The 27,592-nt window shown below is 42.5% G+C and overlaps 1 protein-coding gene across 1 annotated transcript in view; it reads right to left on the reverse strand.

Moving 5' to 3' along the window:
• prdm16 (PR domain containing 16) overlaps positions 1-27,592 on the reverse strand; it is a 177,488-nt gene that overhangs the window by 53,305 nt on the left and 96,591 nt on the right. Inside the window, exon 3 of the mRNA XM_080470591.1 lies at positions 27,252-27,299. Within this exon, the coding sequence (XP_080326717.1) occupies positions 27,252-27,299 (48 nt within the window). The remainder of the gene's footprint in view (positions 1-27,251; positions 27,300-27,592) is intronic.

A 27,592-nucleotide genomic window follows, 5' to 3' on the forward strand; every position in this document is an offset into this window, starting at 1 on the left:
CCCCTTGTATTCTGTGGGAACACAAGAGCTGTATTATGTGATATTAAAAAAAAAAAAAAAAAAAAATATGGAACGTCCCCCCTTTTCTCTCCCTGAGGCTAAGTCCATGATATTTATCTACACACAGTCACATGAGACCATTATGTTTATGGAATATCAAATGCAGGCCTACACCGTTGTATTGAATTTGAGGCTTGGTAATTGCCAGGGGGATGCACAGGTTTTGTTTAGTTTTTTTTTCCCTGCGACAATCCACTCTTTCAGAGGTGACATTTGAACTTTGGTTAATAGTCTGAGATAAATTTGCGCAGGGGCCACAGAGTGGAGAGTGAGAGCTTGCTAATGTTACAGCTAAATAAATTGGCAGCGCACAACTTGATGGCTTACGCCAGTGTCCCTCTGATGAATGCATACAGGAAAGCAAGCTGTGAATCCAAGTTATTTCAGAAGGAGCAACCTGTGGGGTGGCTCGAAGATGTATGAGTGGTCTATTTGCCAATAGATTTCCTATCAAGCATCCAGCTCTCCGAGCTAGAGGAGTTTGTCATTCTGAGGCCATAGGGCCCAAAAATCCCTTAATTACATTGTAAAGACAAATGCTGGCGAACTCCTGTAACCCTATCCCACGCAGCTGAACCAAACATTGGCCAGAGACGAACACTGCCTGGTGAAAACAGTGAGCATCACATATTGCAATGTCTTCTTGTCCAGAGAGAAAAAAAAATCTTTTTTTAGGAAAAAATAGGACTTATTTGAATCTGTAGCATCTACTGACACCAGCCGTGTTCAGGGGAGGCTCTCGCAGAGATTCACACACGCTGCAAGTCTCTACAAAAGCAAGTGTGGAGCAGGTTTGCCCCCACTTACACAATTACTGCTGAGTCCACCGTTAAACACCATCCATCACTGCCTGTCATATCAACATGCTGCAGAGCTCACTGGATATACCGGTCAGTGCAAATCAGACCACATGCACTGCAGCTACACACAGCAAAATACAGAAGAGAGTGTGTGCACTTATGTGTGCACATTTTCTACCCCACTTGCATTAATTAATTTGTCATCACCGGTTGTCCCCCCCCCTCCCCTGCTCTCACCCCTCCTGCCCTTCCCTTTACAGTGGATGGATCCTCCAGCCGCGCTGCAGCAGGTTTGGCTACCTGGGCTTTTTTTGCAGGGGTGGTCAGGGGCCAACTTTCTGTCAGTGAGGAATGTAATTAGGGAGAATTAAGCGGCATGAGGCTACAGGGGAGGTCAGGAAGAGCTGGCAGGGTCGAGGCGGGTCACTACCAAGCATTCTGTCTCTTTTTCCTCTTCTCTCTCTCTTACCCCTTTCTTGTAAGACAGGGTCGAGGTGAAGAGGTGTCATATTTAGTCCTGCACTGTGGGAGGCTGACACAATAAGCCATAGATCTTTTCTCTCTGCATTCTGTTTCACCAGCTCGACTGTCATTCCCATTTAAGAGTTCATTTAAGATGATCTTGATTGTTATTGTCTCGAAATCCTTTGCTTAAGTAAAGGGTTAAAAACCAGACTCTGAGGAAACAGACATCATTGACGTGTTTTTCCAGACGAAACTCTATAAATTGAACTATAGCCAGTATGAGATGAGTCATTTGTCCAAATCACCTCGGGTCCATTCACGCAGTGGTTCCAGTAGCCTAAATTTGGCATGTTTTGTCCATCGAAATGAAAAATATAGTGCGAGCGATGGACTCACGAGATGTGTTTCAAAAACGCATCATTTATTCCTGTGAAGGATCCACAACAGAGATTCAAAAAAAAAAAAAAAAAAAAAAAATTGTTCATGCTTACATTTTTTCGCGAGTCCTTGAACAGCGCACCGTGGCAGACAATCATTAATTCCTTCACTTCTTCTGTACAACAAATACTTTCACCTTGGGGCTGAGATTTTGACTGTGAAAATAGTTATTTTGGAGTATCTATGCTGTTAATTTAACAGCCACTCCTTTTCTTACGCCACTGCATGGGAAAAGTGCTTTTTGGGCTGGTGTGCGTCTTGCGATATGGCTCTCTTCCCTTGTGTCGCTTCTCCGCCAGAATTGCATCAGAGTTCAGAGCCGGTCCTGAGAGACTGGGAGAACCCAAAATCCAAGCACCAAACCACCCATCACGCATCACCGATCACTGCTACTTTGGATTTTTGGACGACGTATGAACGCAGACATGTCTAAGGGTTTTCTGAAGTTTATTACCAGAAAAGAACACTATAGAAGAAAAAGTTGTATTTTCTCCATATTTATATAATGTTTGACTTTTGACATTCCAAGCCTTTATGAAAATCTGAAGCCCTAGGTGGACATGTGTGTCAGTAAGGTTGCAAGTGTACAGTTGAACGCGAAACATAAAAACCACATGTGTGTTAAGGCCATCAGATACAGCGTGGAACAATATTAGGACAAAACTCGGGCAGGAAGCTTCAGTCAAAATACATCCAAGCTAACAGAAGTGCTCTTGGCCATCTGACAGTGTGGGAGGCCTGTGACTCTGAATATATTAGGGCCTCTGTGTGAGTAGTGTGAGGGAGACCGAGTGCGTGTGTGCGTGTGTGTGTGTGTGTGCGTGTGTGTGTGTGTGTGTGTGTGTGTGTGTGTGTGTTTTCCAGCAGAGAGTCTGTATAAGTGCTTTTGGATGACATAATATAGACAGGGAGTCCTTGGGGTAGAATACACTGTATAAACTGAATACACCCCTCTGACTGTCTCAATTACACTGTGTGCATACGCACAGAGAGTCATGCACTAACACACACATGTACACACGCAGCTGGGCGATTTTATTGAATGTGTGCTCAGAGGGAATTTCCCCACTCATCTCCGGTTCAGTCTGTCTGTCATTGGGCTACTCACTCGCTAACTCACCCTACCCATCTCCCTCTCGGGACGTCTCTTCTTGCGCTGCCTCTCCATCTCCTCGTTTCCTTCCTTCCTTATTTTTGGCTCTAATTCTTTCCTTTCTTTTGGCTCCCTTTGTAATTTTTCCGGTGTCTCTCTTGCTGTTCTCGTATCTGGTATTCACCTTTGTCTGTATTCTGTTGTCAACTCTTTTGTGTTACATTGAAACGTACATGATGGAAGAGTTACGAATAATCTGTTGTTTTATGATTTTGAGGAAAATTTCTATTAAATGGAAGTAAATCTTGAAAAATTCTTAGAATTCCTGAGCTTCAACTTCACGACAAAACATGTATCCACACTATTGAAGCTCCAGATTTTCAGTGATTTAAGGTCTGAGGTTGCAGTCGTTAAAAAAACCCCCAAAAAACAGTTTGAATATCAAATTTAAGAGGCAATGGTGAAGCCTTGGACTCTCTAAACTGCTGCTTGAGATCAATGGAGGAAATAAACCACTCCTTCTCATAGACTTTAGTTCACTAGTAACTTGAACAAAAGTTAATGATCCAACCATCTAAACAACTTCTATAGCGCTGTACATCTTCATGAGGTATCTATCATAGCTGAACCTCTGCACAGGTTGTTCACAAAAAAGAAACCTGTGAGTTACTTCCAACCATCTCTACTTTTGAGGATGTCTTAATCGGGAGCACACGGTTGTATTGCTGTGACACTGCGGGTCGGTTTAATAAATGGTCTACTTATTACTACCTTTAGCTGAAGTTGCATCAGACAGTTGGAGTTGAATTGTGATGCAGGCCTGTTATATTGGTGAGTTTAAGGTCATCAGTTATTACTAATATACAATATTTAGCAGCGACCCACATTTACACTTCATCCGATAAAAAGTAAACTCTTGTTTAATTTCAGGGCTGCAAACACATCCGCAGCACTGTGAAATGAGGGTTAACGTCAACTAATGCTAAAGGAAACTGTGGCTCTCCAAATGAAACTGGAAATTTCCGTATTGTTTGGTAACTGTGTTAATAATTTGGTGATGAGTTCGGAGTGAGAAAGGCTCTGGCATTACAGTTTTGTGATACTCTCAACACTTCGCCTCAAGGTAAAAACTGGATCTGGTTTTTAATTCAAGAAGAGTCACAACTTCACCGAAGACACATGTGAAATGTCAGTTCACATAAAAACATGTAAAATGTCTTAAAAAAAAAAATCTGTTCTGCGACAGGATTGTGAAATCCTTTGTGATCTAACCAAGACTTTACAACACAGTGAAAGAGAATAGCTTTTTTCCTTCCTTTCTCCTCCTGACATGTCTTTTTTTTTTCTCTCTCTCTCTCTCTGCTTTCTGAAAAGTGATGAGATTGACAGGTAGCGGTGTGCTTCACCTTCTCTTTAGCTTGCAGCAACTGTCGAATCCTTTGAAGGAAAGGAAAGGTGGCGGGAGGGGATGATCGAAGGACAGACCGGGAGAGCAGCAGAGATTGTGTTGTCTGAAGGCCCTGAGCTTTAAAGACGGCAATGACAAAAGTCAAACACTTCACACTTTGCAAGAGAAAATTAGATGTTTCTACATAGAAATCATAGCCAATCCCATTTACACAACTAAAAACCTATTATCACTATCAACTGATTGTTTTTGCAGACAAAAAGTGATTTCAGATAGCATTCTAATGTAAAATATTCATGTATCTGTACACATACTTTAAACAAATAGTATTACTGTTGGAGCAGAACTGAAGAAAACAAAGTATGGGGTATGAGAATCTGTTCCAGTAGTAGTACAAGATGCTTTCCATCCATGAGTTTTATGCAGCAGCTGGAGAGAATTACAGCTGTGTAAGGTCTTGGAAAGCAATCTAGAGGTTTTCAAGCGACAAGCCAGATTTAGGCCTAACATATAGTGTTTTAGACCATAATTACACACGTATAGTATGAGGGGCCAAAATAGAAAATGCCTGGTAAAAAAGCATAATTAGGACAAAGTGCGGTTAGTGACCTAGCTGGTGACTTAGCTTGTGGTGCGAAGAGGTGATAGCCGTTTTGATTGGTGGTGGATGATACCTAGAGTCAGTTTTCTCAGATGACAATTTCAAATGAGTCAGGCGATTCTGACTATTACCACCTCAGGCATTTGCAGCATATAAGAGTGAATTATATAAACAGTTTTATGAGTTTAATTAAAATCAACAAGTTCAAATATAACTCAATGTTTAAGTCCTGACTTCCTATTTCAGCTGTGGAGCGTGAGGTTTTTTTCTCTTCAGTTTTACTTGTGATGTCTAGTAAGTGAACACACACACACGCACGCACGCACGCACGCACGCACGCACGCACGCACGCACGCACACACACGCTAACAAGTATCACTATGCGATGGATGGTTGTATGGGATGGTGTTTCCGCAGACACAGTGGGGGGATATTGGAGCCAGACGTGTGGAACTGTCAGGGTCTAGTGATAGGGATGGGTGTCAGTCACATCCCAGGGGTCCGCACACACACACACACACACACACACACACACACACACACACACACACACACACACACACACACACACACACACACACACACACACACACACACACACACACACACACACACACACACACACACACACACACACACATACACGCACACACACACACTGAGCTATCGTTAACCCTTTTGCGCTCCTCTGCGCACAGATGAGTGTGATTTGATGTGCTGTAGCAGATGTAAGTGGACACCCTTATTCTCCTCAATGAAGATATATTCCTGGCCAAGGGTGGACGCGGGGGTCTGACTCTGCACCTTTACCCGTGCGGCGCTATGTCCACATCTGCTTCCCATCAGCCATGAGGCTTACCTTTTTAAGGCAGGGACGAGGGCAGGCAGGGAAACGAAACGACGGGGTCGGGGGTGCGGGGGTGTTGAAGTGGAGGAGCGGGCTGGGCTGAGTGGAGTTCGGTTTTGGCTTGATTCAATTACTAGCACCACCGCCGTGAGAGAACATTCCCCCTTGGGTGTCTAGCTCTCTATGTATGTATGCATGCATTTGTGCCATAAAAGACAGACTTTGGGTCCTTTTTGGAGTTTCTGTATGTGTTTGAGTGTGTGTGTATTCAGAGGTTGGCATCGCAGGGCCTCAGCTATGTTAGCTGGTCATTTGTGACCCTCTGAGGCTCCCTGCTGAAAAACTTTCTGGCCTTTCTGTCATTTCTCACCTGGTTAGAAGCTTCTTACGTTTCCTCCCTGTTGTGCTTCTGTATGCTGAATGCTTTTCTATGACAAATCATAGTGGGTGGAACTTTAATTACTGGAGAAAATGAGAGGATTTAGTGGAATTAGCTGAGAAAAGACTGGAAGTATTATTTTAAATTGGATTTTTTTTTTAAAAAAAGAAGAAGAAATCCCAGTTCGTACCACTTCTTAACATTTAATAACCGTTAAAAAACTGGTGGAAGTTTTTAAAGGCACCAGCATTCACCACAAATATTCACTCAGTGCCCATGATAACAGCCAGCAACACATGGTCTGTGTGTTGGCAAAGAGGGTAGCTGACAACCACTCATCAGGACCCTTTAAAATAAAGTGGATGAATACAGACCAGACAGAATTCTCCTTCTGGTTTACGTTATTTTCATGTAACTGCTGGTTACAATTACAGACAAGCTTGAGTTAGTTACGAGGGCTCATCTACAACGATAAACATCTATAAACATTGCCACAGAAGCCTGTCCGTACCTCGGTATTTACCAGTTGTCAAAAATCTCAGGTTTTGGGATAAGTATATCGATTGTTTATATCCCACAGTGAAGGGAAAGAAAAAAAAGAAATTAACATTTAAGTGTGTACTCACATAATTTATTGAGTTTCATTACCTAAATGAATGAAAATCTAAAATATTGCAATGGTTTTTTTGACATTGTGAACATAACACTCCTGTTGCACACTTGGCTATATCATCAGACCCTCCCCTCCCTTACTGCACACTGTAAACTATGTGACATTTTAATTTCTAATAAGAATCCCTCTGATAAGGAACAGAAGCTGGTGACATGTGGGCCGGGGTGGACTCTCTTGGCGCATCGGCTGCTAGACTTACGACTTCCTAAATATGTGTATAAACGATGACGGGGTGCTGTCAGCTCATGGCGACTTCCTCTCTCAACATGAAACCTCATGCATTGGATCACATTTCTCAAACAATATTAATGCACCTCAGTGGTGAAAAACAGGAACTAGTCTTCAACTTTCCCTCATAGCATTTATCGGTGGAGTATGTATTCCTGCTCTGACCAGAAACAGACAAATTCGATGCACGTGTGGCATCTTAACAACTCCTAAACACAGTAGATGTTTTATACATGGGGCACGTATCTCAGCTGTATATACACTTTAAACCTAATTAAGCAATCCACTTTCTGCATTTGTTTATACCTTTTTATAGATGAGGGGCCATCATTGCCACTCTGCCCTTGGTGAAACGTACAAGAGGCCATTTTAAGGGTTAGTATTTCGTGTATCGGTCAAACACAAATGTACGTATTCAGTTATTTTAATTCCTATTTTTAACATAAATTATTTCTCATATAGTTCATATTCAAAAGTTAAACAAAGATCTCTCATCACAATTACATTAGCTTGTTAGCACAATAACAAACTTGATGGTTTTCTCCTGCTCAGTTACTTAAAACTATGTCTAACCCCAAGTTGAGATCCGAGTTGTGTCTCTCTTTAACTACTACGCTCCCGTCTCACATCTACCTGGATTGCCAAGGCTTTTCTGTTGAATCAAGTGTTAACAGAAAATATGAATGTAGCATGTGGAGATTACCCTTATCAAAATAATTTCTGAAAGCTTTGTTTGATTGTTGTTTTTGACTGAGCTCTCTCTCTCTCTCACTCCGTCTGCGTCTGTCTGTCAGACTTTAAAAATACTCAAGTGAAAATTTCTTATCAAAATAATTTTAAAACGCTTTTTTCAACGAGTGACTGCCTGACGGGTTCTTCACTTTTTTCCAAAAGAGGAGTCTTGGTGTCTGAGACAGTGAACAATGGCCAAACTGTTGAGCGGCGACTCTATTCGGCGTAGAGGATTTCCTCCTCAACCCTGAACCAACTAATGCTATATGACAGGCTACATCAGGTCTAGAGGGGAGACGCATTAAACAGAACGTGTGGTGGATTCAGACATGATCTCGTTTCGTCTGGACTCTAAAATCAGCACTTTGTTGTGAAACATGACAGCTAGTTTTCATGAGGCTGGGAATGAATTGACCCTATTATAATGGAAAGTTTGGCTTGTTTATTTTTCCGTAAGCGCCTACAATAACCAAACTTGCCAATCAGCAGCTGCAGGGAGAGGGGCAGACAGACAACAGTACCTTTCATGACACACCCTTTAGCTTCTCGGCACACCACCACCTAACAGACCCACACATGGGTTCTCCGACATGGCCTCCCGAGCCCGAATGCTTTTACATCATAAATCAGTAGTAAAAACATCTCTCTGTGCAGCAGCTACACTCGTCACATGACTAGCTTTGACCTTCTCCATCAAATATCTCTCACCTCAGCCTACTGTAGCCTTTAGCAGTGCTGCTAACCAGACACAGATGGACATTTACAACTGACAGCAGATGGAAAGAACTTCACACGCCGTGTCGAGCCTCCACACTCCAGCCTCATTTGTGGTGCCATGTTTCTAACAGCCTCTCCTTTCTTAATTATCTGTCCTGCACCATTTATTTCCCCTTAGTGCATTTTCTCCTGGTAATGACCCAATTTGATTGAAAGTTGGCCCAGCAGCCCAGTTGCCCAAGTGTATTTCCATGTGTAGAAAAGATGCGTGGTAATCATCGGCCTATCATTCATGCATTAGTTAGCTGGTATTGCATATTCAAGATTTTGCAATAAAGTAACTTAAACAAGTTGAAATCAATTGTTTTCAAACTATGGGGCAGGCCCGACCAGGGGGACACCAGGAAGCTTTAGGGGGTACAGCAGCAGCAGCAGCAGCAGCACACAGCACCATTCATTACTGAATAGAAAGCGGATGGTAAAACTATGAATGATTTCATCACAAGACCCATTTTTATGACTGAATTTGTTGTAGGTGAACTGAATATGAATTAAGAGCACACATATTTGAACAAATTTTGTGTAACAACAGTCGTTGAGTGTTTATGTGACAATTTAAAGCATATTTAGGATTAAAAACCAAAAACTAGAAAAAGTTATTTTTGAGGGGGCTTTTAGATCCCAACAGTCAATAATATTAATATTTTATAACGTGACAACGACTAGGTAATCCAGCATTCAACTACCCAACTGCATTGGGGGGTGGGGGTGGGGTTTAAGGTCTGAGAACTCCCGGTTTAAAGACAGCCTTACTACTAACGACAAACACTTGAATCATAAACTCAACATGATTCATAATTTTATTGACGTAATTGAGGTTTGTTATTCAGTTGCATTTTACAAGCAGTTTTAATGCTCGTAAAGGATCCACAACAGCTTATGTATACATTAAGGACACAATGTTGTCCATTATCCTATTTTCCTTGTCTCATTTGCTCTCTGCTACTAGCCCCACCTACCAAAAGAAACACACACCCGGGGTTGTCCTGTTGTGGGCAGACAGGGCTTAGGCCAAGGATAAGAGAAAGTGCTTGGTAGACAACGAAGGCTAATTTGTAAAAGATACAGCGGCTGCATGGCTTTCCAAGGCACCGTGGGGGAACCAAAACATTCAGCAGTTGTCCAAACAGATTCCTCACTCCGCTCCACAGTGGACGACGTAGCACCGCTATAATTTACACACACACACACACACACACACACACACACACACACACACACACACACACACACACACACACACACACACACACACACACACACACACACACACACACACACACACACACACACACACACACACACACACACACACACACACACACACACACACACACACACACACACACACACAAGCCCTCTCTACCCTCTGGCACAGGAATTTATTTTGCTTGGGGTGATTGCTGTGTCTGCAAGTTCTGAAGCCTTGTTAATGAATTTGAAACGGGGTCACGCCGGGATTGATGGCTGAGAATTATGTGTATGTGTGCTGCAGGGAAAAAAGAAAAAAGAAAAAAGGATGTGATGTGGGCCGCTATTTTGAGATCACACAAGCTAAGCACCTTTGTTTCAGTCCGACACTATCTTGATGAAGATTATCCACAGTGGAAGATTTGATCAATTCACGATCTGTGTATGGCTGTGATAACACGACTGTATTCAGGCAAGCCCATGTGTGTCTGGGTTTGTGTGTTCTCATGTGTGACTTTTCACGTGTTTGCTTTCTGCAGGGGGAAAATGAAGGATAATAAGCAATAGGGGGCGCCTGCACACAGCTGGACATTCAAGTAATGCCACTGCATCCACACAGTGGACACACACACACAAACTGTGAAAACGAAGTGTTGTGCATATAAACCATTTGTCTCACATTTCAGTCATTAAATCAAATATATTTTGCAACATTAGCACTAACTATCCTGGTTTAAGTAATCAGGTTTAATAAATCCAACAAGATGTTTTCTGGCTCTGCTTTCTGGGCACAAGCTGTGCTTGTGTGTGTGTGTGTGTGTGTGTGTGTGTGTGTGTGTGTGTGTGTGTGTGTGTGTGTGTGTGTGTGTGTGTGTGTGTGTGTGTGTGTGTGTGTGCGTGTGTGTGTGTGTGAGTGTATTTAAGTGTGTGACCACTGCTGCCCTTCCCATATCTGTCTCCCATCGCCCTGTCTTATCACAGCACACACATACCTCGGCATTGCCTCCTGTGATTGTGTAAAAATCCTGGGCCCTTTTTTTTCCACGCCACAGAGACAAGGAGAGGAAAAGTGAGTCTAGTTGTTTGTGACAATACCAGGGTGAACGGGCGCTGCCGCGCTTGGGAGATTCTGTTGTTATAGGGACAAAACAAATAAAGTGTCAGCCATTCAAAAGATGGCTTGGCTCAAGAGGGTCAGGCCCAGCTAATTCCTTTGGAAAACAATCAACTGCCATCTTGTTCTCTCCCTCAGCAGCAGCCGTTCTCACTTTCTTGACAATGATGGACATTTTAGAAAAACTCTCAAGCAGTGGCACTGGGGTCAAAGGTTACATTACTAGTTGAAATATACAATATATTATGTGTCAAAGGGTCGACTCACTGAAACAGGAGAGAAAAAAATCTGCCACTTGTGGTATCTTGTTAAGTGAGAGGGTTTGTGATCATTACAAGTCCATGCAAGCTAATTGTTAATCTCCTCTAGCTGCATTTTATACATCTTTCATTTAAAATTTTTCATTTAGGAAACTGATCAGAATGCCTTTCTTAAAGGAAAAAAAATAAAGTATCATATGTGGTCCACAAGGCTATGAAAACCATGCAAGTTGTTACTATGTTGATCCTGCCTTTTGAAGATTTCTTACATTTGCTAAATCGTTTGATGCAAGATTAGGCAGTCAGCTCATTCCTGGCATACAGTGTTGTTTAAGTTTAACAATCCAGACGCTCTCTTCCCTCCACAGTGGAAGTGGGTGCTTTTACCTTCTGTTAGCTCTGGAAATGGCTGCGCGAGCAGACTCAATACATAGGTCAGCCAGGATAACCCCCATATCCTGATTACTGACACAGGGTGCCCTCTGGAGCATAGGCCAGCAATAAAAAAGGCCTTGCTGAGCTGCTGCACACCAAACTGCACGGGCAATGCAGTCTCAACCGGAAACTTGATTAGAAAAAAAAATAAAAAATGAAGGTACTCAAAGAATATTCCCTTGATGTGCTTTTTTTTTATGCACAGATTTAGCTACTGACACACAACCTGCAGGAAAAGGGAAACATGAATCCTAAATGGTTAAATATACATCTATATTTTCACTATTGACCCATGTGCCATAAAGAATGACACTGGCTCTGTATTATAGCAGTCTCAGAACTATAGTGGTACAAGTGCGTAAGAAAGAAAAAAATTACAATAGTTGCACTGTGTGATTCGTCTCAGTGATTCTTAGATTGAACAGCTGATGTTAATATGAGACAGGATAAAGGAATAAACATCAAAATATGTTTCTCTGAAAGGAATAATAGTATTATTAGTCGATTATGAATGAGGTGTGGGCGAAACCTAAAAAAAATGGGAAGTGCGTGTGTGTGTGCGTGTGTGTGTGTGTGCGTGTGTGTGTGTGTGTGTGTGTGTGTGTGTGTGTGTGTGTGTAACAGAGAGCGAGGGAAAGGGGGAGACAGAGAGAGAGCCTTTGTATGTGCGTGTACTGGGGGGACACTTTGATAAATGGCCAGTTTATGGTGCTGTCACAGTGAGGATGTCTGTGGGGAAATACTTCCCCACAAGCACCACAGTGTGTGTGTTTGTGTGTGTGTGTGTGTGTGTGTGTGTGTGTGTGTGTGTGTGTGTGTGTGTGTGTGTGTGTGTGTGTGTGTGTGTGTGTGTGTGTGTGTGGGGAGAGGGGCACAATGCTCTGGTCATCTGATTGCAGGCCTGTGGTCTGGAGCATGATTAATCAAACTGATTGGATGGGGCAAATATGGTTTTGTAATAGCTCAGAAAGGGAGCGGGTCAGTGGGAGAAATAGATTACTCCCATCACATGTGAACATGTGAACATGTATGTGTTTGTGGATTTGTGTGTGTGTGTGTGTGTGTGTGTGTGTGTGTGCGCACGCGCGCGCACGTGTGCGTGCGAAGGTGCAGTGGTGTGAATGAAGGGGGCTGAAGTGAGGCTGCTGTGTGTTTGAGGGTCATGGGTCAAATAAATGGAACATGAAAGAGTAAAAACACAGTGCGGCGCTGCTGACACAGTCACAACCTGGTTAATATCTCACAGGGACGACACACACTCACAGCGAGTACACAGTACCTTTTTCTCGCACACACACACACACACACACACACACACACACACACACACACACACACACACACACACACACACACACACACACACACACACACACACACACACACACACTCACCCACCAACACAGGTATCCCAGCGCGGTACACAGCCACGTTTGAGTAATTGAGCTGTGCCAGTGCAGCTTTGTAATCGCTGACGTGTCTTTACATAGCCTTTGTGCCTGAACAATGGAGCGCCGGGACTAAGTTGTCGCTGGTCACAAGAAAGGCGGAAGAGAGAGAGAGCAAGAGAGGGCAGAAGGAGGAGGCGGCGGAGGAGGAGGAGGGGGTAAAAGAAAAAAAAAAAAAAAAAAAAAAAAAAAAGCAAACAAGCAGCCAAGCCTACATATATGGGTGCCACCTGGTCTTAGATCAATGCGCTGACACATAGGTCATTTTTAATGTGCTTTGATGTGACGCCCCAGCTGTGTGTGTGTGTGAGAGAGAGAGACAGAGAGTGAGTGAGTGTTTGGGGATGTTTAGTCATTCTATGTCAAGCACAACTTGTTTTAGTATAGCAGATATGATGTGTGAATGATCAAATTGTCAATTTAATAGCCCCATTTTTAGCCCCGCATTATCTCTATAACTGCCTCCCTTGAGGAGAAGAGAGGTGGAGAGGACAGGGAGGATTTGAAATACAACTCACACAGGAGCAATTATTTTGATGAGATTAAGTTGATATCAGTTCAATTCATTTACAAACTATTTCTATGCACATAAAGTTGTGTTTTTTATGTGCGTTTTAAATAGATAATTTCAGTTACCAGAGTGTATCTCTTTGCTTAAGCCTCTTATGACAAGGACGCTTGGATTTGTTTTGATTTTACAGATGGAGAATTGTCACAAAAATGAGCAATGAGTGAGAGCCTTCACCACATTTTCATTATCTGGCAGTTCTTCAATATTGCTGTGTGTTTTAGACTGTACTAAGAAGCTCATGTTATTAATGTGTGACACGCTGCTGGACGCTGTCTGTGACTGGACGGTGGTATTGAAGAAATTCTGGCCAAGATAGTGACTAAAATAGTAATCTAGTTTTATTTTTATTCTTTATTTTCCAGATATCATAAACAGTCTAGGAGTTATGATTATGAGAAATTGGCCAAATGGGATGGAGATAGGAATATAAGGGTTGAAATCAGATATGTGTCCTTCAATCTCTTGGTCCTTTCTTATATTCACAGAAACACAATCCATTCATCAAGCTCAATCTTTTTCAGCCTCACAATCTTCTCACCTTGTACCGCACCGTCCTCATTTATCAGTAAAAACATCTTTTAATTGTGAGGAAGAGGTGTTTGGCACACGAGAGCATCTCATAGTTCACTCATTCATCACACCTCGCCAGAAGGACACAGAGATAATAGTACACACTGTCCATCTTTTTTTTTTTTTTTATTTAAATCTTTGCTCTTTCATTTTCTTCTCTATCTCTCTCGTCCCTTTCACTCATTAAATCTGTTCCACCCTTTAACCCTGTGGGCAGGTGCTACTGTAATTAGCCATTATTTGACCATCAAAAGTCAGGAGTTGATTAAATGGCCACGAAGCGGCGCGCAGAGCACTTTCCCTCTGAGCCCAGCCTCATAATTTCAAAAGCTTCTTGCAACCTGCTGAGGGCCTTTCAGGTCTCTGAGACGCCGCTTCCGACCGCTGGTAAGAGCCTGTTGCCAGCGGTAATCAAAACTGATAATCTTACAGGAGAGAAAAGGGGAGGGAGGTGGGGGGGGGGGGGGGGGGGGGGGGGACCGAGTGAAAGAAAGAAATGGTTGGAGGCTTTCGGGAGGTTGGAGCTCAAGCAGAGAGCCTTCCATTAGAAATGTGTTGTGGCTCTGAGGGGGCCGGTGGCCAGCAAGCGGTGAAAAATGCTGCCTTCTTAAGGCAAGTGAATGGCATCTCTTTAGTGATTAGGAGCTGTAATAATGGGCACCCCTGCCTGTTAACCCTAAGTCCATTTTATTGCTAATTCATTTACCTGTTATTTCAGACATACTTGACAGGAGTCACCTGCTAAGAAGTCATGTTTGTCAGGCAGGTATGCCCATTAGCTGGGGATCTTAAATCAACCTCACAATGGTGCTGGTAGGGGACTGGAGCGACTGCCCTTGTTGTTCACAGATAACACCACACCACAGTTATCCTGACCCATATGGAAAATCTTTTCTGCTTCAAAAATAATTAGACTTCATCCCCGGAGCGATTCTTAATTAATGCATGTTTTCTTTCTCCCCCCCCCCCCCTCATTGCTCGTGGATTTTAAGCCAGGCTGATCTGCTTTTGTGCCTCTGCTGTGAAAATTCTGTACACTCAGGAAAATATTACATCTGACCTGGTGCATTAGGAGAAAAAAAAACTGATTGGAAATGAATTCAGAAAACATGCAATAATCTCTTTTTGTGTGAAATTAAATTAGATCCCCCCCCCTACACCTACCCACCCATCCCAAAAAATGCTGTATAGTTTCAATTACAGGCTGACCTATTGTATTTTCATGACTGTATCCCTCTTCACTGAACAAAGTCATTTATAGCCACATAAATATTTGACTAGATATAGTTCATACTCAAATAAATCATGTCATATTCCCGCGGTTAGGATCCCAAAGGAGTATAAGGGCAAAATATTCATTTTGACTTCCTGGTTAATGTTCTGGATAATTCTCCCTGGGGAAACACTCTCTATGATAATATCCTCATATGAGCATCCTGATATGAAATGTCACAGCTGAGATTAGAGTGTGGGTCGACTCCCGTCGTAAGGGTTACTCACACAAAGTGTTCAAAAACAAAATGGGGTTCAGCGTGAAACCAGTGGACTGGGTCCAAAGCAACTAAATATGCAAATATATACAAAGCTGTGATTGGATTATTTCATTCTTGTATTGAATTTGTTTTCGACTGCTTAAGACAGTAATGACAACAGAAGCATAAAGTGCTTTTAAACAGAATATCTGACTTTCCCTACTGCTTAAGGGCCATATTATCTGTGTGAAGGCAACACTTTGACTGCTTAGAACTTTTCCCATCACTCTCAATGCTGTTGTGAAGCTGAATAAAAGGATTACCCACTATGAATTAGCACTGAGACACAGAAAATCCCTCTCTCGGGATGATGCTGTGCGTGCATGTGTGTGTGCAAGTGTGTGTTTCCCTCTCAGTGCCGGCCTCTCCTGGGATCCCCCACTCAGCCTAATCATTGTTTCTCTAACAGATAATTCTCTATGTCCTCACACGTGTCTGTGCGCGTGTCTGTGTGTGCGTTAATTAGCACTGCGCTGGTTGAGTGTGCTCTTCCTTGTAATCACTTAATTAGGGGTGACGGCCCCGACGCTTGTTTACTCAATTAGCCATCCTCTTTAATTATCTTATTCACAGCAAGTGAAATGTCCTTGTTAGCACACGCAGCAACAAGATGAGACACTGTGAAGGTGATTTAACTTGATTTAATAATTAAAATGTCCATCCACATCAGAGGAACAAGAGGTGTGTGTGTGTGTGTGTGTGTGTGTGTGTGTGTGTGTGTGTGTGTGTGTGTGTGTGTGTGTGTGTGTGTGTGTGTGTGTGTGTGCGTGTGTGTGTGTGTGTGTGTGTGTGTGTGTGTATGGTTTGAACCCTACGCGACAGAACTGCTAGTTGAAGTTGTCTTCAGACAACATGTGCATACTTGCAGGCACACACTCCATCAGTCGCTAGGCCATGCTCACGGACCGCACATGGGTGCCGGGCCTCATGCCTCAGATTACTGTCGCTCTGATTCCCGGAGATATAGTCATTAATGATAAAATCTGCGTCAAAAAAAAAAAAACATAAAAGAAAGTGAAATCTCATGGTGAGTATGATTGATGGTTGCTTTAAATGGAGGCGTTCAGGGCCGACTCCATTGTTTCTCCTGACCAGCCTTGCCATCTACTCAGCCACCTCCACCCCCACCCCCTTCATGTGGATTAAGGCCCGCGTTTATTTAACAGTTCATTTGAGCGAAGGGGCGACCAAGGTGAAGCCGGTGGGAGGCCGGAGGGGTTGGCAGGGTGTCTGTGCTGTGCCGTGGCAGGACGTCCCTTGTGGGACAGTGCCAGGCTGCGCTGTGGGGAGACGAGACAGGGCCTCCCCAGTGGACTAATGCCCTGTAATGAAGATTAAGACTCAGTCAAAGACCATACTGTTCAGCCGAGATTGGAGGGAAGGATCGAGGGATGAAAGGAGGGGCAGAGGAAAGGAAGTGAGGATGAAGGATAAAGTGGGAATACGAGGACAGAAGGCCTGGCTTTCAGAATGTGTTTGAGGGCAGATTGTCGTCATTTGTAGCAACAAGTGTAGATACCATCAATAACAATCTCTTTTTTTTTTGTTTTTCATCATATGACAAATGTTTGCATGCAGTTAAACCTCACTACAAATGTTTTCATGAAATTAAACCTGGTTCAGAATTCAAAAATTTGGAACCAGATGACCGAATAAATATGCCTGAATTACGTGCTATTAATTTTTTGGCCATGAAAACGGCTACAGTGTGATTCACACTATCTTATGAGATCAAATCAAATAATCAAAATGCACAAACCAAAAGCAACATATGGAGTTTAATTTATTTTGGGCAAACCATGTGAGAGGCACTGGAATGAATAAAATGACATTTAATGAAAGAATTTGCTCAAAACATTCTGTAGCATCTTATATGTAGCGATTTGGTTTTATTTTGTCTTAAAACTCTGTCATTTTAGTTTTGAACCACACATAGAAGGCAGATACACAGTCTTGGACTAACAGTGGGTGATTGTAGAAAGTTTATTGGTCAAATGCTGCCTGTAATTTATTCAGAAATAGTACAAAAAATTCAGATGGTGCGATTTAAGAGTCCAAACTCCAGATTTTGCAAAAGCTGCTGCAGCAGGTTTCCCAGGCCTGGATTACACACACACACGGGCCTGATCATAGCTTCAAGCATGCTCCTCCAGGTTTTTAAAAGGTGGCCCCACCACCGCTATCTATAGAGGGTGCTCACTCACCCAGTCCAATGGCGGCAGAGCAAAAACAAGAGGATCATGCTGAATAATCGGAACTGAAGCCTTCTCACCGGCTCCTAAGTCATTTCTTTCAAACCAATTAGTTAAATAAATACTGTCAAGGTCATTAAAGCCTTTTCTAAAAGCTTTTCAAGCACATGTTCAATGTTTGAAATATGAAATTGTGAAGATGTATATTTCCTTTTGGTGACTTTTTATTCAAAGATATGACATTTATTGCGTGGCTTGCCTACAAATACTCACCAAACCTTCATTTTCAATACCCACTTTAGGTTGAGGGGAGCATGATAAGAGAGACAGACAAACACACACATTCACTGTCACACCTACAGTACTACACCTTAAACTCATAAATTAACTGCAATGCCAAAAATGACATTGCATTGCCAAAAGACAGAATTTAAACCACTGATAATTTCTCCCTGGATGAACATTAGCCAGAGCACGACAGCATATCTCTTTAAATTCATTCATTACTTGTTACTATTTCTTGAGCCACGCCAAGTATCAACACAAATATCGATGCAGCTCTAAGCAAAGAAAGAACTGAGCTACAGTATATAATAAGATTTTATTTTGAAATTATTTGCATTTTAAATTTCCCCTCGTGTGGCTTTGTTTTCAAGATCCCTCTGACTTTTTTGAAGGCAGTTAACTGAATTTTGGAGATTGTCCAGCCAGAGTAGGAAGAAGAAAAAAAACAAACAGAAAAGACGGTTATTTTCTGGCTGGTCTGGGCCCCAACACACACGTGTGGAGGATGGATGTACGTGTGTCGGCCCGTGTATCCGAGACGTGGACGAAGCATGAGGATAGTTAACCAAAGCAGCCTTAACACAAGGCATACTTCACTTACCACTCTGTGACTAAAAGCTCCCCCAAGACCTGTTACGCCGAGACACACTCCCACTGTCTCCCGCCATCCCCTCATCGCACAAACGTCTTTCACTCCCCTCTTCCTGTCTTTTCTTCTCTTTTTTGGATTGCGACGAACTTTCAGAGGTTTTCTCTGTTGAAACAATTTAAGTGGGCAAAGTGATGGGTGGATACAGGGGTGGATGGATGGGTGGGTGGGTGCAGAATGAGGGATTTTTTTTTTTTTTCACATGACCTTGTGTTGACGGGGGCAACCCCCCCCCCCCCACACACACTCTCTGTCTCTCTTCCCCAGACGGGCTGTGTCTCTGACTGGGTTGGCAGTTCTTGCCTCTCTTGGGCATTTTGGCATTCCTTTCTGTCATGCCCCCATCCCCCTGCCTCCGGCTGTCTCTTGCCCTCTCTGAGCGTTTCCATCTTTACTGACGGTCACTCTTTTTTTGTTTTAACTCCATCTTCTGACCATCTCGCTATGAACCCTGTGTCGTGTCAACACTTCACAAGCTCTCTTCATTGTGTCAGAAATCTTTTTTTGACTGTTTCCTGTTATGGAGCTGAATTATTTTGAAAACTGACAAAGTAGGAAATCACCCAAAAACTTTTCATTTGTAAATCATGTAAACAGTTAAAAGTCTGATAAATATCCTCACTTCTTTAAATGTCAAGAAATTATCCATTACCATCCCATGTCCAGACGGACCTTTTATCTCCCTCGCTTGACGTGTAAAAATATTTTTGACGAGCAGGACCACACAACTCTTGACTCTTACCCTCCCCCCTGGCTTCAAAGTCTCCGTGGCAACGCCATGAGGATTGTCATGTTATTATCACCATTGCTTGACCAGCCGGCCCTCCGCTTTCACACCGTGCGTCTTAATGGACTCGGCAGACAAGACAAAGTGTGTGTGTTCGTGGACATGTGAGTTTTTGAATGCATTTTGAAAGGGTGATAGGCGAATGTCCCGAAAAAGCACAAATAGATACAGATAATCCTCCAATTTAAGGGCTATTTGCTGTTGAATGACAAAGCCAAGAATGCCAAGTGACTGTTAAATAGTCACACTTGTCCTTGTAAACACACATATGCTGCTTTTATATTGCACAAAACAAAACTTCTCAGTCTTTTTTGGGGCTTCTGTTCAAAACTGATCCAGCCAAAATAAAGATAGTAAAGATTGTACCTGAGTCACAAGTGCAATCAAGAAACATTAGGTGTTGCCTGAGGCAAATAGAAATGTGCTCAAAGAGTAATTTCTAAACATATGAAGAGACTAACTCTAAACCAGACATATCACCAGTTTTTGCCGTCTTCCAGTAGAATTAAAAGTTTCACAGATGACTATAGTGAATGTGCGTGTTTGATCATTGGAATTCATTTGTAAATATATATTTGTTTCCATTAAATCATTAGTCATTATTCACATAAATCCTCCTGGTTCACAATTTGTCCACCAGTAGTTTGAATGGCATGTTTGTAGCCCTCATACCAAGTCGCGTAACAAAAGCTTTGAACATCTTAACCTGAATATAAAAAAAATCTTTAAAGATGACACCAATCGTGATCTTGTGAAACATACAGACAACCAGGCATCTGGATGTTTTACAGGAGCTTTTCGTGTTTTTAACTTATGATCAATTTGTACATTTTTATCCTGAATTTGCAAACTGCAAAGTGTAAGAAGATGGGAGATGGTATTGTTCTTTTTTTAATGTTCAAAAGAGAAGATTGGAAGCAAGTTAGATTGAAAATTATTTTGTAGATAAATATGTACGAAAGAAAAATATCAAACAAAATGTAATGCGGGTCAAAATCGAGCGTTTGAAAAGGAAGTTTATGAAGGAATTCTTTTTCTTTACAGATGGATTTGAGAGGGATTTAACATGTGCACAAGTGAATATCTTCACAGGGATAGTAATAACAAATATGTGAAAATGAGTGTGCATATGTGTGAGGAAACTCATATGACAGCCCCCGCAACTGTCAGACTATCGCCCTTCTGCTTTTGTTGGGTGACCCCGTAGAATGTGGTGGGAATGGCCACTGGGAGAGAGATTATGAAGAGACAAAGAGGGAATGAGAGAGAGAGGGAGGTCATGGAGCCAGCTGATGTGAAAGTGCCTCCGATCACCTCGTGCTTCTCCTCCGCCCCCTCACTCTGTCTCTCTCTATCTGTTCCTCTCTTTCTTTCTTTGGTTCCCACTTGAATTCCACTCCCAGCGCTTCACTCCAATGTGACGTGGTTTTTGATCGACGATAACAACAGAGATGCGTCAGTCAAGTCCCACACACGCACGCACGCACGCACGCACACACACACACACACACACACACAGAGGAAACACACACATACACACGCACACACACACACACACACACACACACACACACACACACACACACACACACACACACACGTTATAAGTGCCAGTGCAAGTTAAAAATTGCTCTAGAGAGCGTGCGTGTGCACACACACACACACACACACACACACACACACACACACACACACACACACACACACACACACACACACACACACACACACACACACACACACTAGTGACACACAGCAGTGGCCTTTGAGTGAATTCTCCTCAGAAGGCATAATGACAGCATTCTGCAGTAACCATAGTTGGGACAGTTCCCACAGACAAGACAGACAGAGACAGAGAAAGACCATTTCTCTCCGTCTTCACCTCTCCTCCTACTCCCCACCTCTTATCCAACAACTCTGACTTTGTCTGGACCACATGACCCGCCACAAATTAGTGCTATTGGCTAAAAAAAAAACTAGATATACAAGTTTTTTTTAACGTAAGCAGCGACTACAGGAACAATCAAAACAGTTTTAAACAGTCACATTTAGTTATAAAGAGCTTCATTGGACAAATCTATGGGAGATTTTGAGCTATGTAAATGCATTGACATGACAGTGGTATGCTGTGTGCACTTTTTGCGAGCTTGGAATACTACAGGCTATAAAAAAAAATGGGTTTGAGTATATAAATGGATATTTCTTGCTATTCTGTGGTGAAGCGAGAACCACTCAGGTTTCAACTTGACCTTCTATCAATATACAGTGTAACATATCGAGAGGTAAAAAGGTATGCACGGAAAGATTAGCCTGAGTAAAATCCAAACACTTCTTGACATACATGATTTCAACCAGGTGAGCTCAATCTCTGCATATTTGTCTGTCTGCCACACCTCGCTGTCGACTCCCTCCGTTTTCAAATCGCCTGCCCGCCCGTCTCGTCCCCACATTGGACCTGACACGGTGCAGTATTTCGGCCTGTATATTTTGATGGGGGGAGAGTGTAAAGGTGCTGATGGCAGTGCCGGTGCTGGGTAAGCAGGGAGGGGAGGGGATGGAGAGGACAGGTTACGAAGCCAAATGAAAACATGTCACTCAGGGCCCATTAAAACGTAACCCTGCCCAGCAGAAGAAAGAGACCCATATCATCATTAAGTCATCTTGGGGCGAAGCAAAAACCGCAAATATTATTCCTACAACCCCCTAAAACCCTCTCCACAACCAATACACACACACACACACACACACACACACACACACACACACACACACACACACACACACACACACACACACACACACACACACACACACACACACACACACACACACACACACACACACACACACACACACACACACACACGCGCGCTTGCACACTCCACTCTTCATTTTCCTTCAGATGACAGAGAAGATGGGATGATTGTGGTGGCAGCGTGTTTGCACAAGAGTGACATAAAGATGTCCGCCAGTTTCTGAATATGTGACAGTTTGTTTGTTTACGCACTGGGTGATTGTTGACTTAATCATGTGCTTTTTCCATTCTATGCATGTATCCATCTTAGCTAAATAAATGTTTACATCGATAACTGATTCATCAATATTACTGAAGATTCATTGTGCGATTATCCCGTTTGTCATCAGAAACCTTCTACTAGTGAATATACACACCGTACATGAGATCTTATATGAAATAAGAGATCCGTCTATGATCCAATTTCAGGCCTTTTCAACACTTTGTGCATATATGCAACTGTGACACACACATACACACACCAGATACTCACAGATACTCACAGACACACACAAGCAGCCACCCTGTAACCAGGGGGTATTTGTGACGTTCAGCATTATGAAAAATGACTTGCCCCTGTGGCACACTGGGGTGGCAGTGATTATAATATCCAGATAATCATTTCAAACAAATTATCATAATTATCAATCAATCACGAGCCTATTTAAGCAGGGGGGGTAGGATGAGGGAGTGTGGTGGTGTTGGCAGAGGGTAAACTATGGCCCGGAGCACTGGATCACTTCTGTGACCCATGAGCCTCCCTCTGTCCACATAATAGCCCTCATACATTTAGGGGCCATTTAGCTTGTGTATTTAGAGACTCAATTCCCCAGCTTGATATGAAGGGTGGGGGGGGGGGATACTTGGTGTACACACATGCACACACACCCATACTGACTTACAAACGCAGCTGACCCCCATTTGGCTCCCTGGTCTTTCAACATGGAGAGGGAAAAATCTACTTATAGGTCACAGTTTATTTCAACCCCCGCTGTATTGCCATTTCCAGCTAATGCTACGTCGAAAACACCCATTTACTTCACATCTAAAACGGTGATGCTTTTAACGTGCACTCCAGAGTGAGAAGAATCAGACCAAAGAGTTAAAAAGTAAAAAAAAAAAAAAGTTAAGCACAGAATAAAAATATATTTGACGAGATAGGCATCGGATCTTTAGAAAAAACACATTAGGTGAGTATGTACACCTTAAGTCAGACAAATGGGAGAGGAAGAGCGAAACAGACGAGGCAACAGAGACTTGATCGTCTTAAAGAGATATTCCCCTGTATCTTTTCACAGTAAATCCCCTGTGAAAAGCAGACATGAATTGATTCAATCTCAGCGGTATTGAGAGGTGAATGAATGGCCCTTGTACAGGCACACAGAGAAATTGAGTGAGAGAGAGAGATAGAAAGAGAGAAAGATAGATAGTAGCCTTCAGGGTGAGATGATCGTCTTGGGAAAAAAGCAATCAGTGCTCATTGATTTTCTCAGCCGGTTGAATGGAGGGTGTCTATCTGGAAGTCATTATCTGCCATCTGATCTGCAGGAGTGTTTACACACGTCGGCAGGGACAGCAGCGCTCTTCTAAAGATGAGGATTAACACGCACGCACACATAAACACAGAGCGCAGATTGTGCTCTTTTTCTATGCGCCATCTCTCACTACCACTTTTAAATCCAAGGAATCCAAAAAAGAAACAAGTCGTCCCAAACCCTATTAACTCCCACATTTAGAGATGTATGTGCTCTGTGTGAATGAGAATATACCTAAGAGGGGGCTAGACAGCTAAACAGACTGATAGCCATGTTTTGTAAGGCCAGACCCGACAAATCAAACAATCCCTGATCCTATCACCGATAGCCAATGATTGCAATCTAAAGCGACAACGCCGCCCTATCTGCTGAGGTGAGAGGCGCAAGATGTGTGGAAGAGGATGGAAGGTGCATGCAGAAGAGGGATTCAGATAACAGATTTTTTTTTATTTGCTGTCTGTGTGTGTGTATGTCTCCGCAGCATATGCGTAAGCTCAGCAAGCCTGAGATAGGAATCCTCAAACACCACACATGTATATGGATGTGTGTGTGTGTGTGTGTGTGTGTGTGTGTGTGTGTGTGTGTGTGTGTGGATATAGATGTACACGCTAGCTTTCAGTAAGTCAGCCGAGTGGAGCTACAATAATATCTTTGCTTCTTTTTTTTCCACTGTTTGTTTCCAGACTGTAACGCTGCCAACATACTTGTTCAACAGCCAGAACAAAGCGTTTGTGATCAATTTAAATGTTGATCGCACAGGCAGCATCTCAATGATTAGTGTATGTCTAATATGAAATTACATTTGTTAACAATAGTTCTTTCCGTTTCCTTTCTCATATTTCTTCTTTTCACAATTTTTATTGAATGAAGCCGGTACTAATATTACTTTTGTTTTCTTAATTCAGTTTATTGCAGTTCAAAATGTTCCATATTAAAATGTTAGACCAGAAACCTAACCTAGAAACCATAAGTAGCACCTCATGTCAACCGCATTTGACCCAATTATATGTTTAAAGTGGCAGCCTGTCCATACAAAATAACTCCTATCATTGTGGCTAAACTGTAAATACAATCTAAATAACGCATGGAGTTGTAACGTGATCATTTGACCTTATATAAAATACATGTGACATAAATAAACAGAGCAGAGGGTTTGTTTGCTGTAACATGAGTCACCACAAGAAATGAGAACTAATAACACACAGTTAGCCGGACACACCTTTCAGCAATGAAGTGCTTTATTCTCTCGCTAGAACTCAATTAACAATCTTCCTTAATCAAGCATAGCAATGGTAATGACCTGGTGCGGCAGGAGAAGTCAATGTTTTTATGTGTGCGCGCGTGTGTGTGTGTGTGTGTGTGTGTGTGTGTGTGTGTGTGTGTGTGTGTGTGTGTGTGTGTGTGTGTGTGTGTGTGTGTGTGTGTGTGTGTGTGTGTGTATGTGTGTGTGTGTGTGCATAGGCCCGTATCCTGTGTGTTTGTGTGTGACTCTATGTAGATGAATGAGTCATGTCATAAGGAATGGCTCATGCATAATTTCATTCATATTCATAACAGGCATGTGGTCTGCCGCCGCCCGATGAGGGCCCACCGCAACTCACACTCTGCATAATGAGATGTGGCCAGTCGTGTGCGCATGCACGTCTCAATGTGTGTGTGTGTGTGTGTGTGTGTTATGGATTTTATTTAGTTTCGTAGGCATTTTGCACGCCTGTGTTCTGTCATCTGTGCGAGCCTGTGTCTGCACGTTACTATCACTGCTCTGTGTGTGCCTGGACTGGTGATTGCGCGAGTGTGCGTACGTGTGTGCGTGTGCACATGCATGCAAGAGTGGAGTGCATGTGCCACTCTCATGTGGAAGGTGGTTAGGTAGTTTATAAAACCAAGTAGGTTTTTCCACATTGTACGAACATGTGGGGAACATGGAGCAGCCCAAACCAACTGCGGTCAACTCTTAAAATAAGCTCATTGACTAATGTAGGACTTCAAATCAAGCAGGCAGTCGGTGATTTACACGCCTGCCTGTCTGTTTATAGAAGGTGCAGCAACAGGACCCTTGACCTAAAATGCAAATGAGTACATTTAAGTGATTTTGTTTTTCTAAGAAGCAAACCGGTCATAATTTCTAAGCTACACCAAATTAGATTCAAAGTGAAATGCATTTTGCTCAGCTTGCTCAAAGGCAACTCTGTCCTGTCTTCATATTTTCTCCTCTCACACACTGTTTTTATTAAAGAGAGCTAACTTATGGATTGAAGAGTAGTGCAACATTAGTTCTGCTGCAGTTGTTTTGACCATCCTGTCATGTAAGATAGGATTGAAGTTGGAATCTGTATCACTCACCTTACAGAATGACTGTTTTAAGCTCTGCACAGTATCTTAAAATTAATCTTAATCTCTTAATATAATGACTTTTAATCATCATGTGCTGATTGTTACTGTAGTGCAATTTCAATTGAAACACATTTTCCGCAATGAGTTCTGCTTTGCTAATCTAAAGTGGAAACCTAAAAAAAAAAGAACCATGACATGACCTGGTGCGGTCACATTTTAAACCATTGATGTGAGCTGGAGCTGTGTCTGCAAGGTTTCACTGGTTCTCAGAGAGTGTGTGTCCTCTGCAGCAGCCATTGTTCTTTCATGGACCATTAGATGGACATGAACTCTCTTGCTGTTCTGTCTTGACCTGCTGACATTGGCCGTAAAAACAAACTGCCCAGCCTCTTCAATAAATTTATCACCTCATAAAGTGGTCAGTGACTGGTCAATGAGTCGTATCGGTCAGGGTGCGAGTGTGTGTGTGTGTGTGTGTGTGTGTGTGTGTGTGTGTGTGTGTGTGTGTGTGTGTGTGTGTGTGTGTGTGTGTGTGTGCGTGTTTGTGTGCACGTGTGACTTTGTGTATCTCAGGTCTATTGTCTGAGTGAGGAGAAGGTTTCCTAGATTGTGCATCAGTGTCTGTTTGTCTGAAGAAAGACTGATTTGTTGATGAACTAACTGCCACAGTCTACATCTACTAAAGCTGCACACAAATCAAAGTTTGCAGATTAACTTTTACAGGACACTGATATGGACGTTTGAGCATCTATAGTTCAAAACCAGTGTTCAGATGAGCTGTTTTGGGACACTTTTACATGTTGGCTTAGCAAGTAACATAATCTTACAGCTATGAATGGAAATTTATGTAAACAAAACAACAATGGGAAGTACAATGTATTAAAATATGCAACCCATGCCGTGACTGGCAATTCGTAAGGAAACATTTTTGATGATTAAATATGACAAACACAGAAAAAATGTTGTTCTGTATGCAGCTGCAACATTTTGGTGCAACTGTTTGAATACCAGTGATGTGATATAGAAAATACAGGATATTTATGCAAAGCCTACCTTTTTGATGCAGCTGTCTGGGGAGTCGTCTTCATGGTCGTTCATCATCTGCAAAAAAAAAAAAGAATGAACAAACAAGAACATCGTCTTTTTTTTTTAAAGTGCTTGACGACATTTTATGACAAAAACAAGTCAATATATAAATACATAAGACAAATAAAGCCACAAGCCTGTGTTTGATTTAAAACAGAAATCTCATTATTGAAACATATTGGAAGTTAAGTTTGATTCCAGCATTTCAAAGGGCAGCAGCCTTGGTTGTGACCATCCCAAGAGCACTGGGCTTTCACAGTTCATCACCCAAGACTACAAATGTGACCAGAGGGATGTAATAATGGACC

Source organism: Lipophrys pholis (assembly GCF_963383615.2).
Source record: "Lipophrys pholis genome assembly, chromosome: 8".
Lineage (NCBI taxonomy): Eukaryota > Metazoa > Chordata > Actinopteri > Blenniiformes > Blenniidae > Lipophrys > Lipophrys pholis.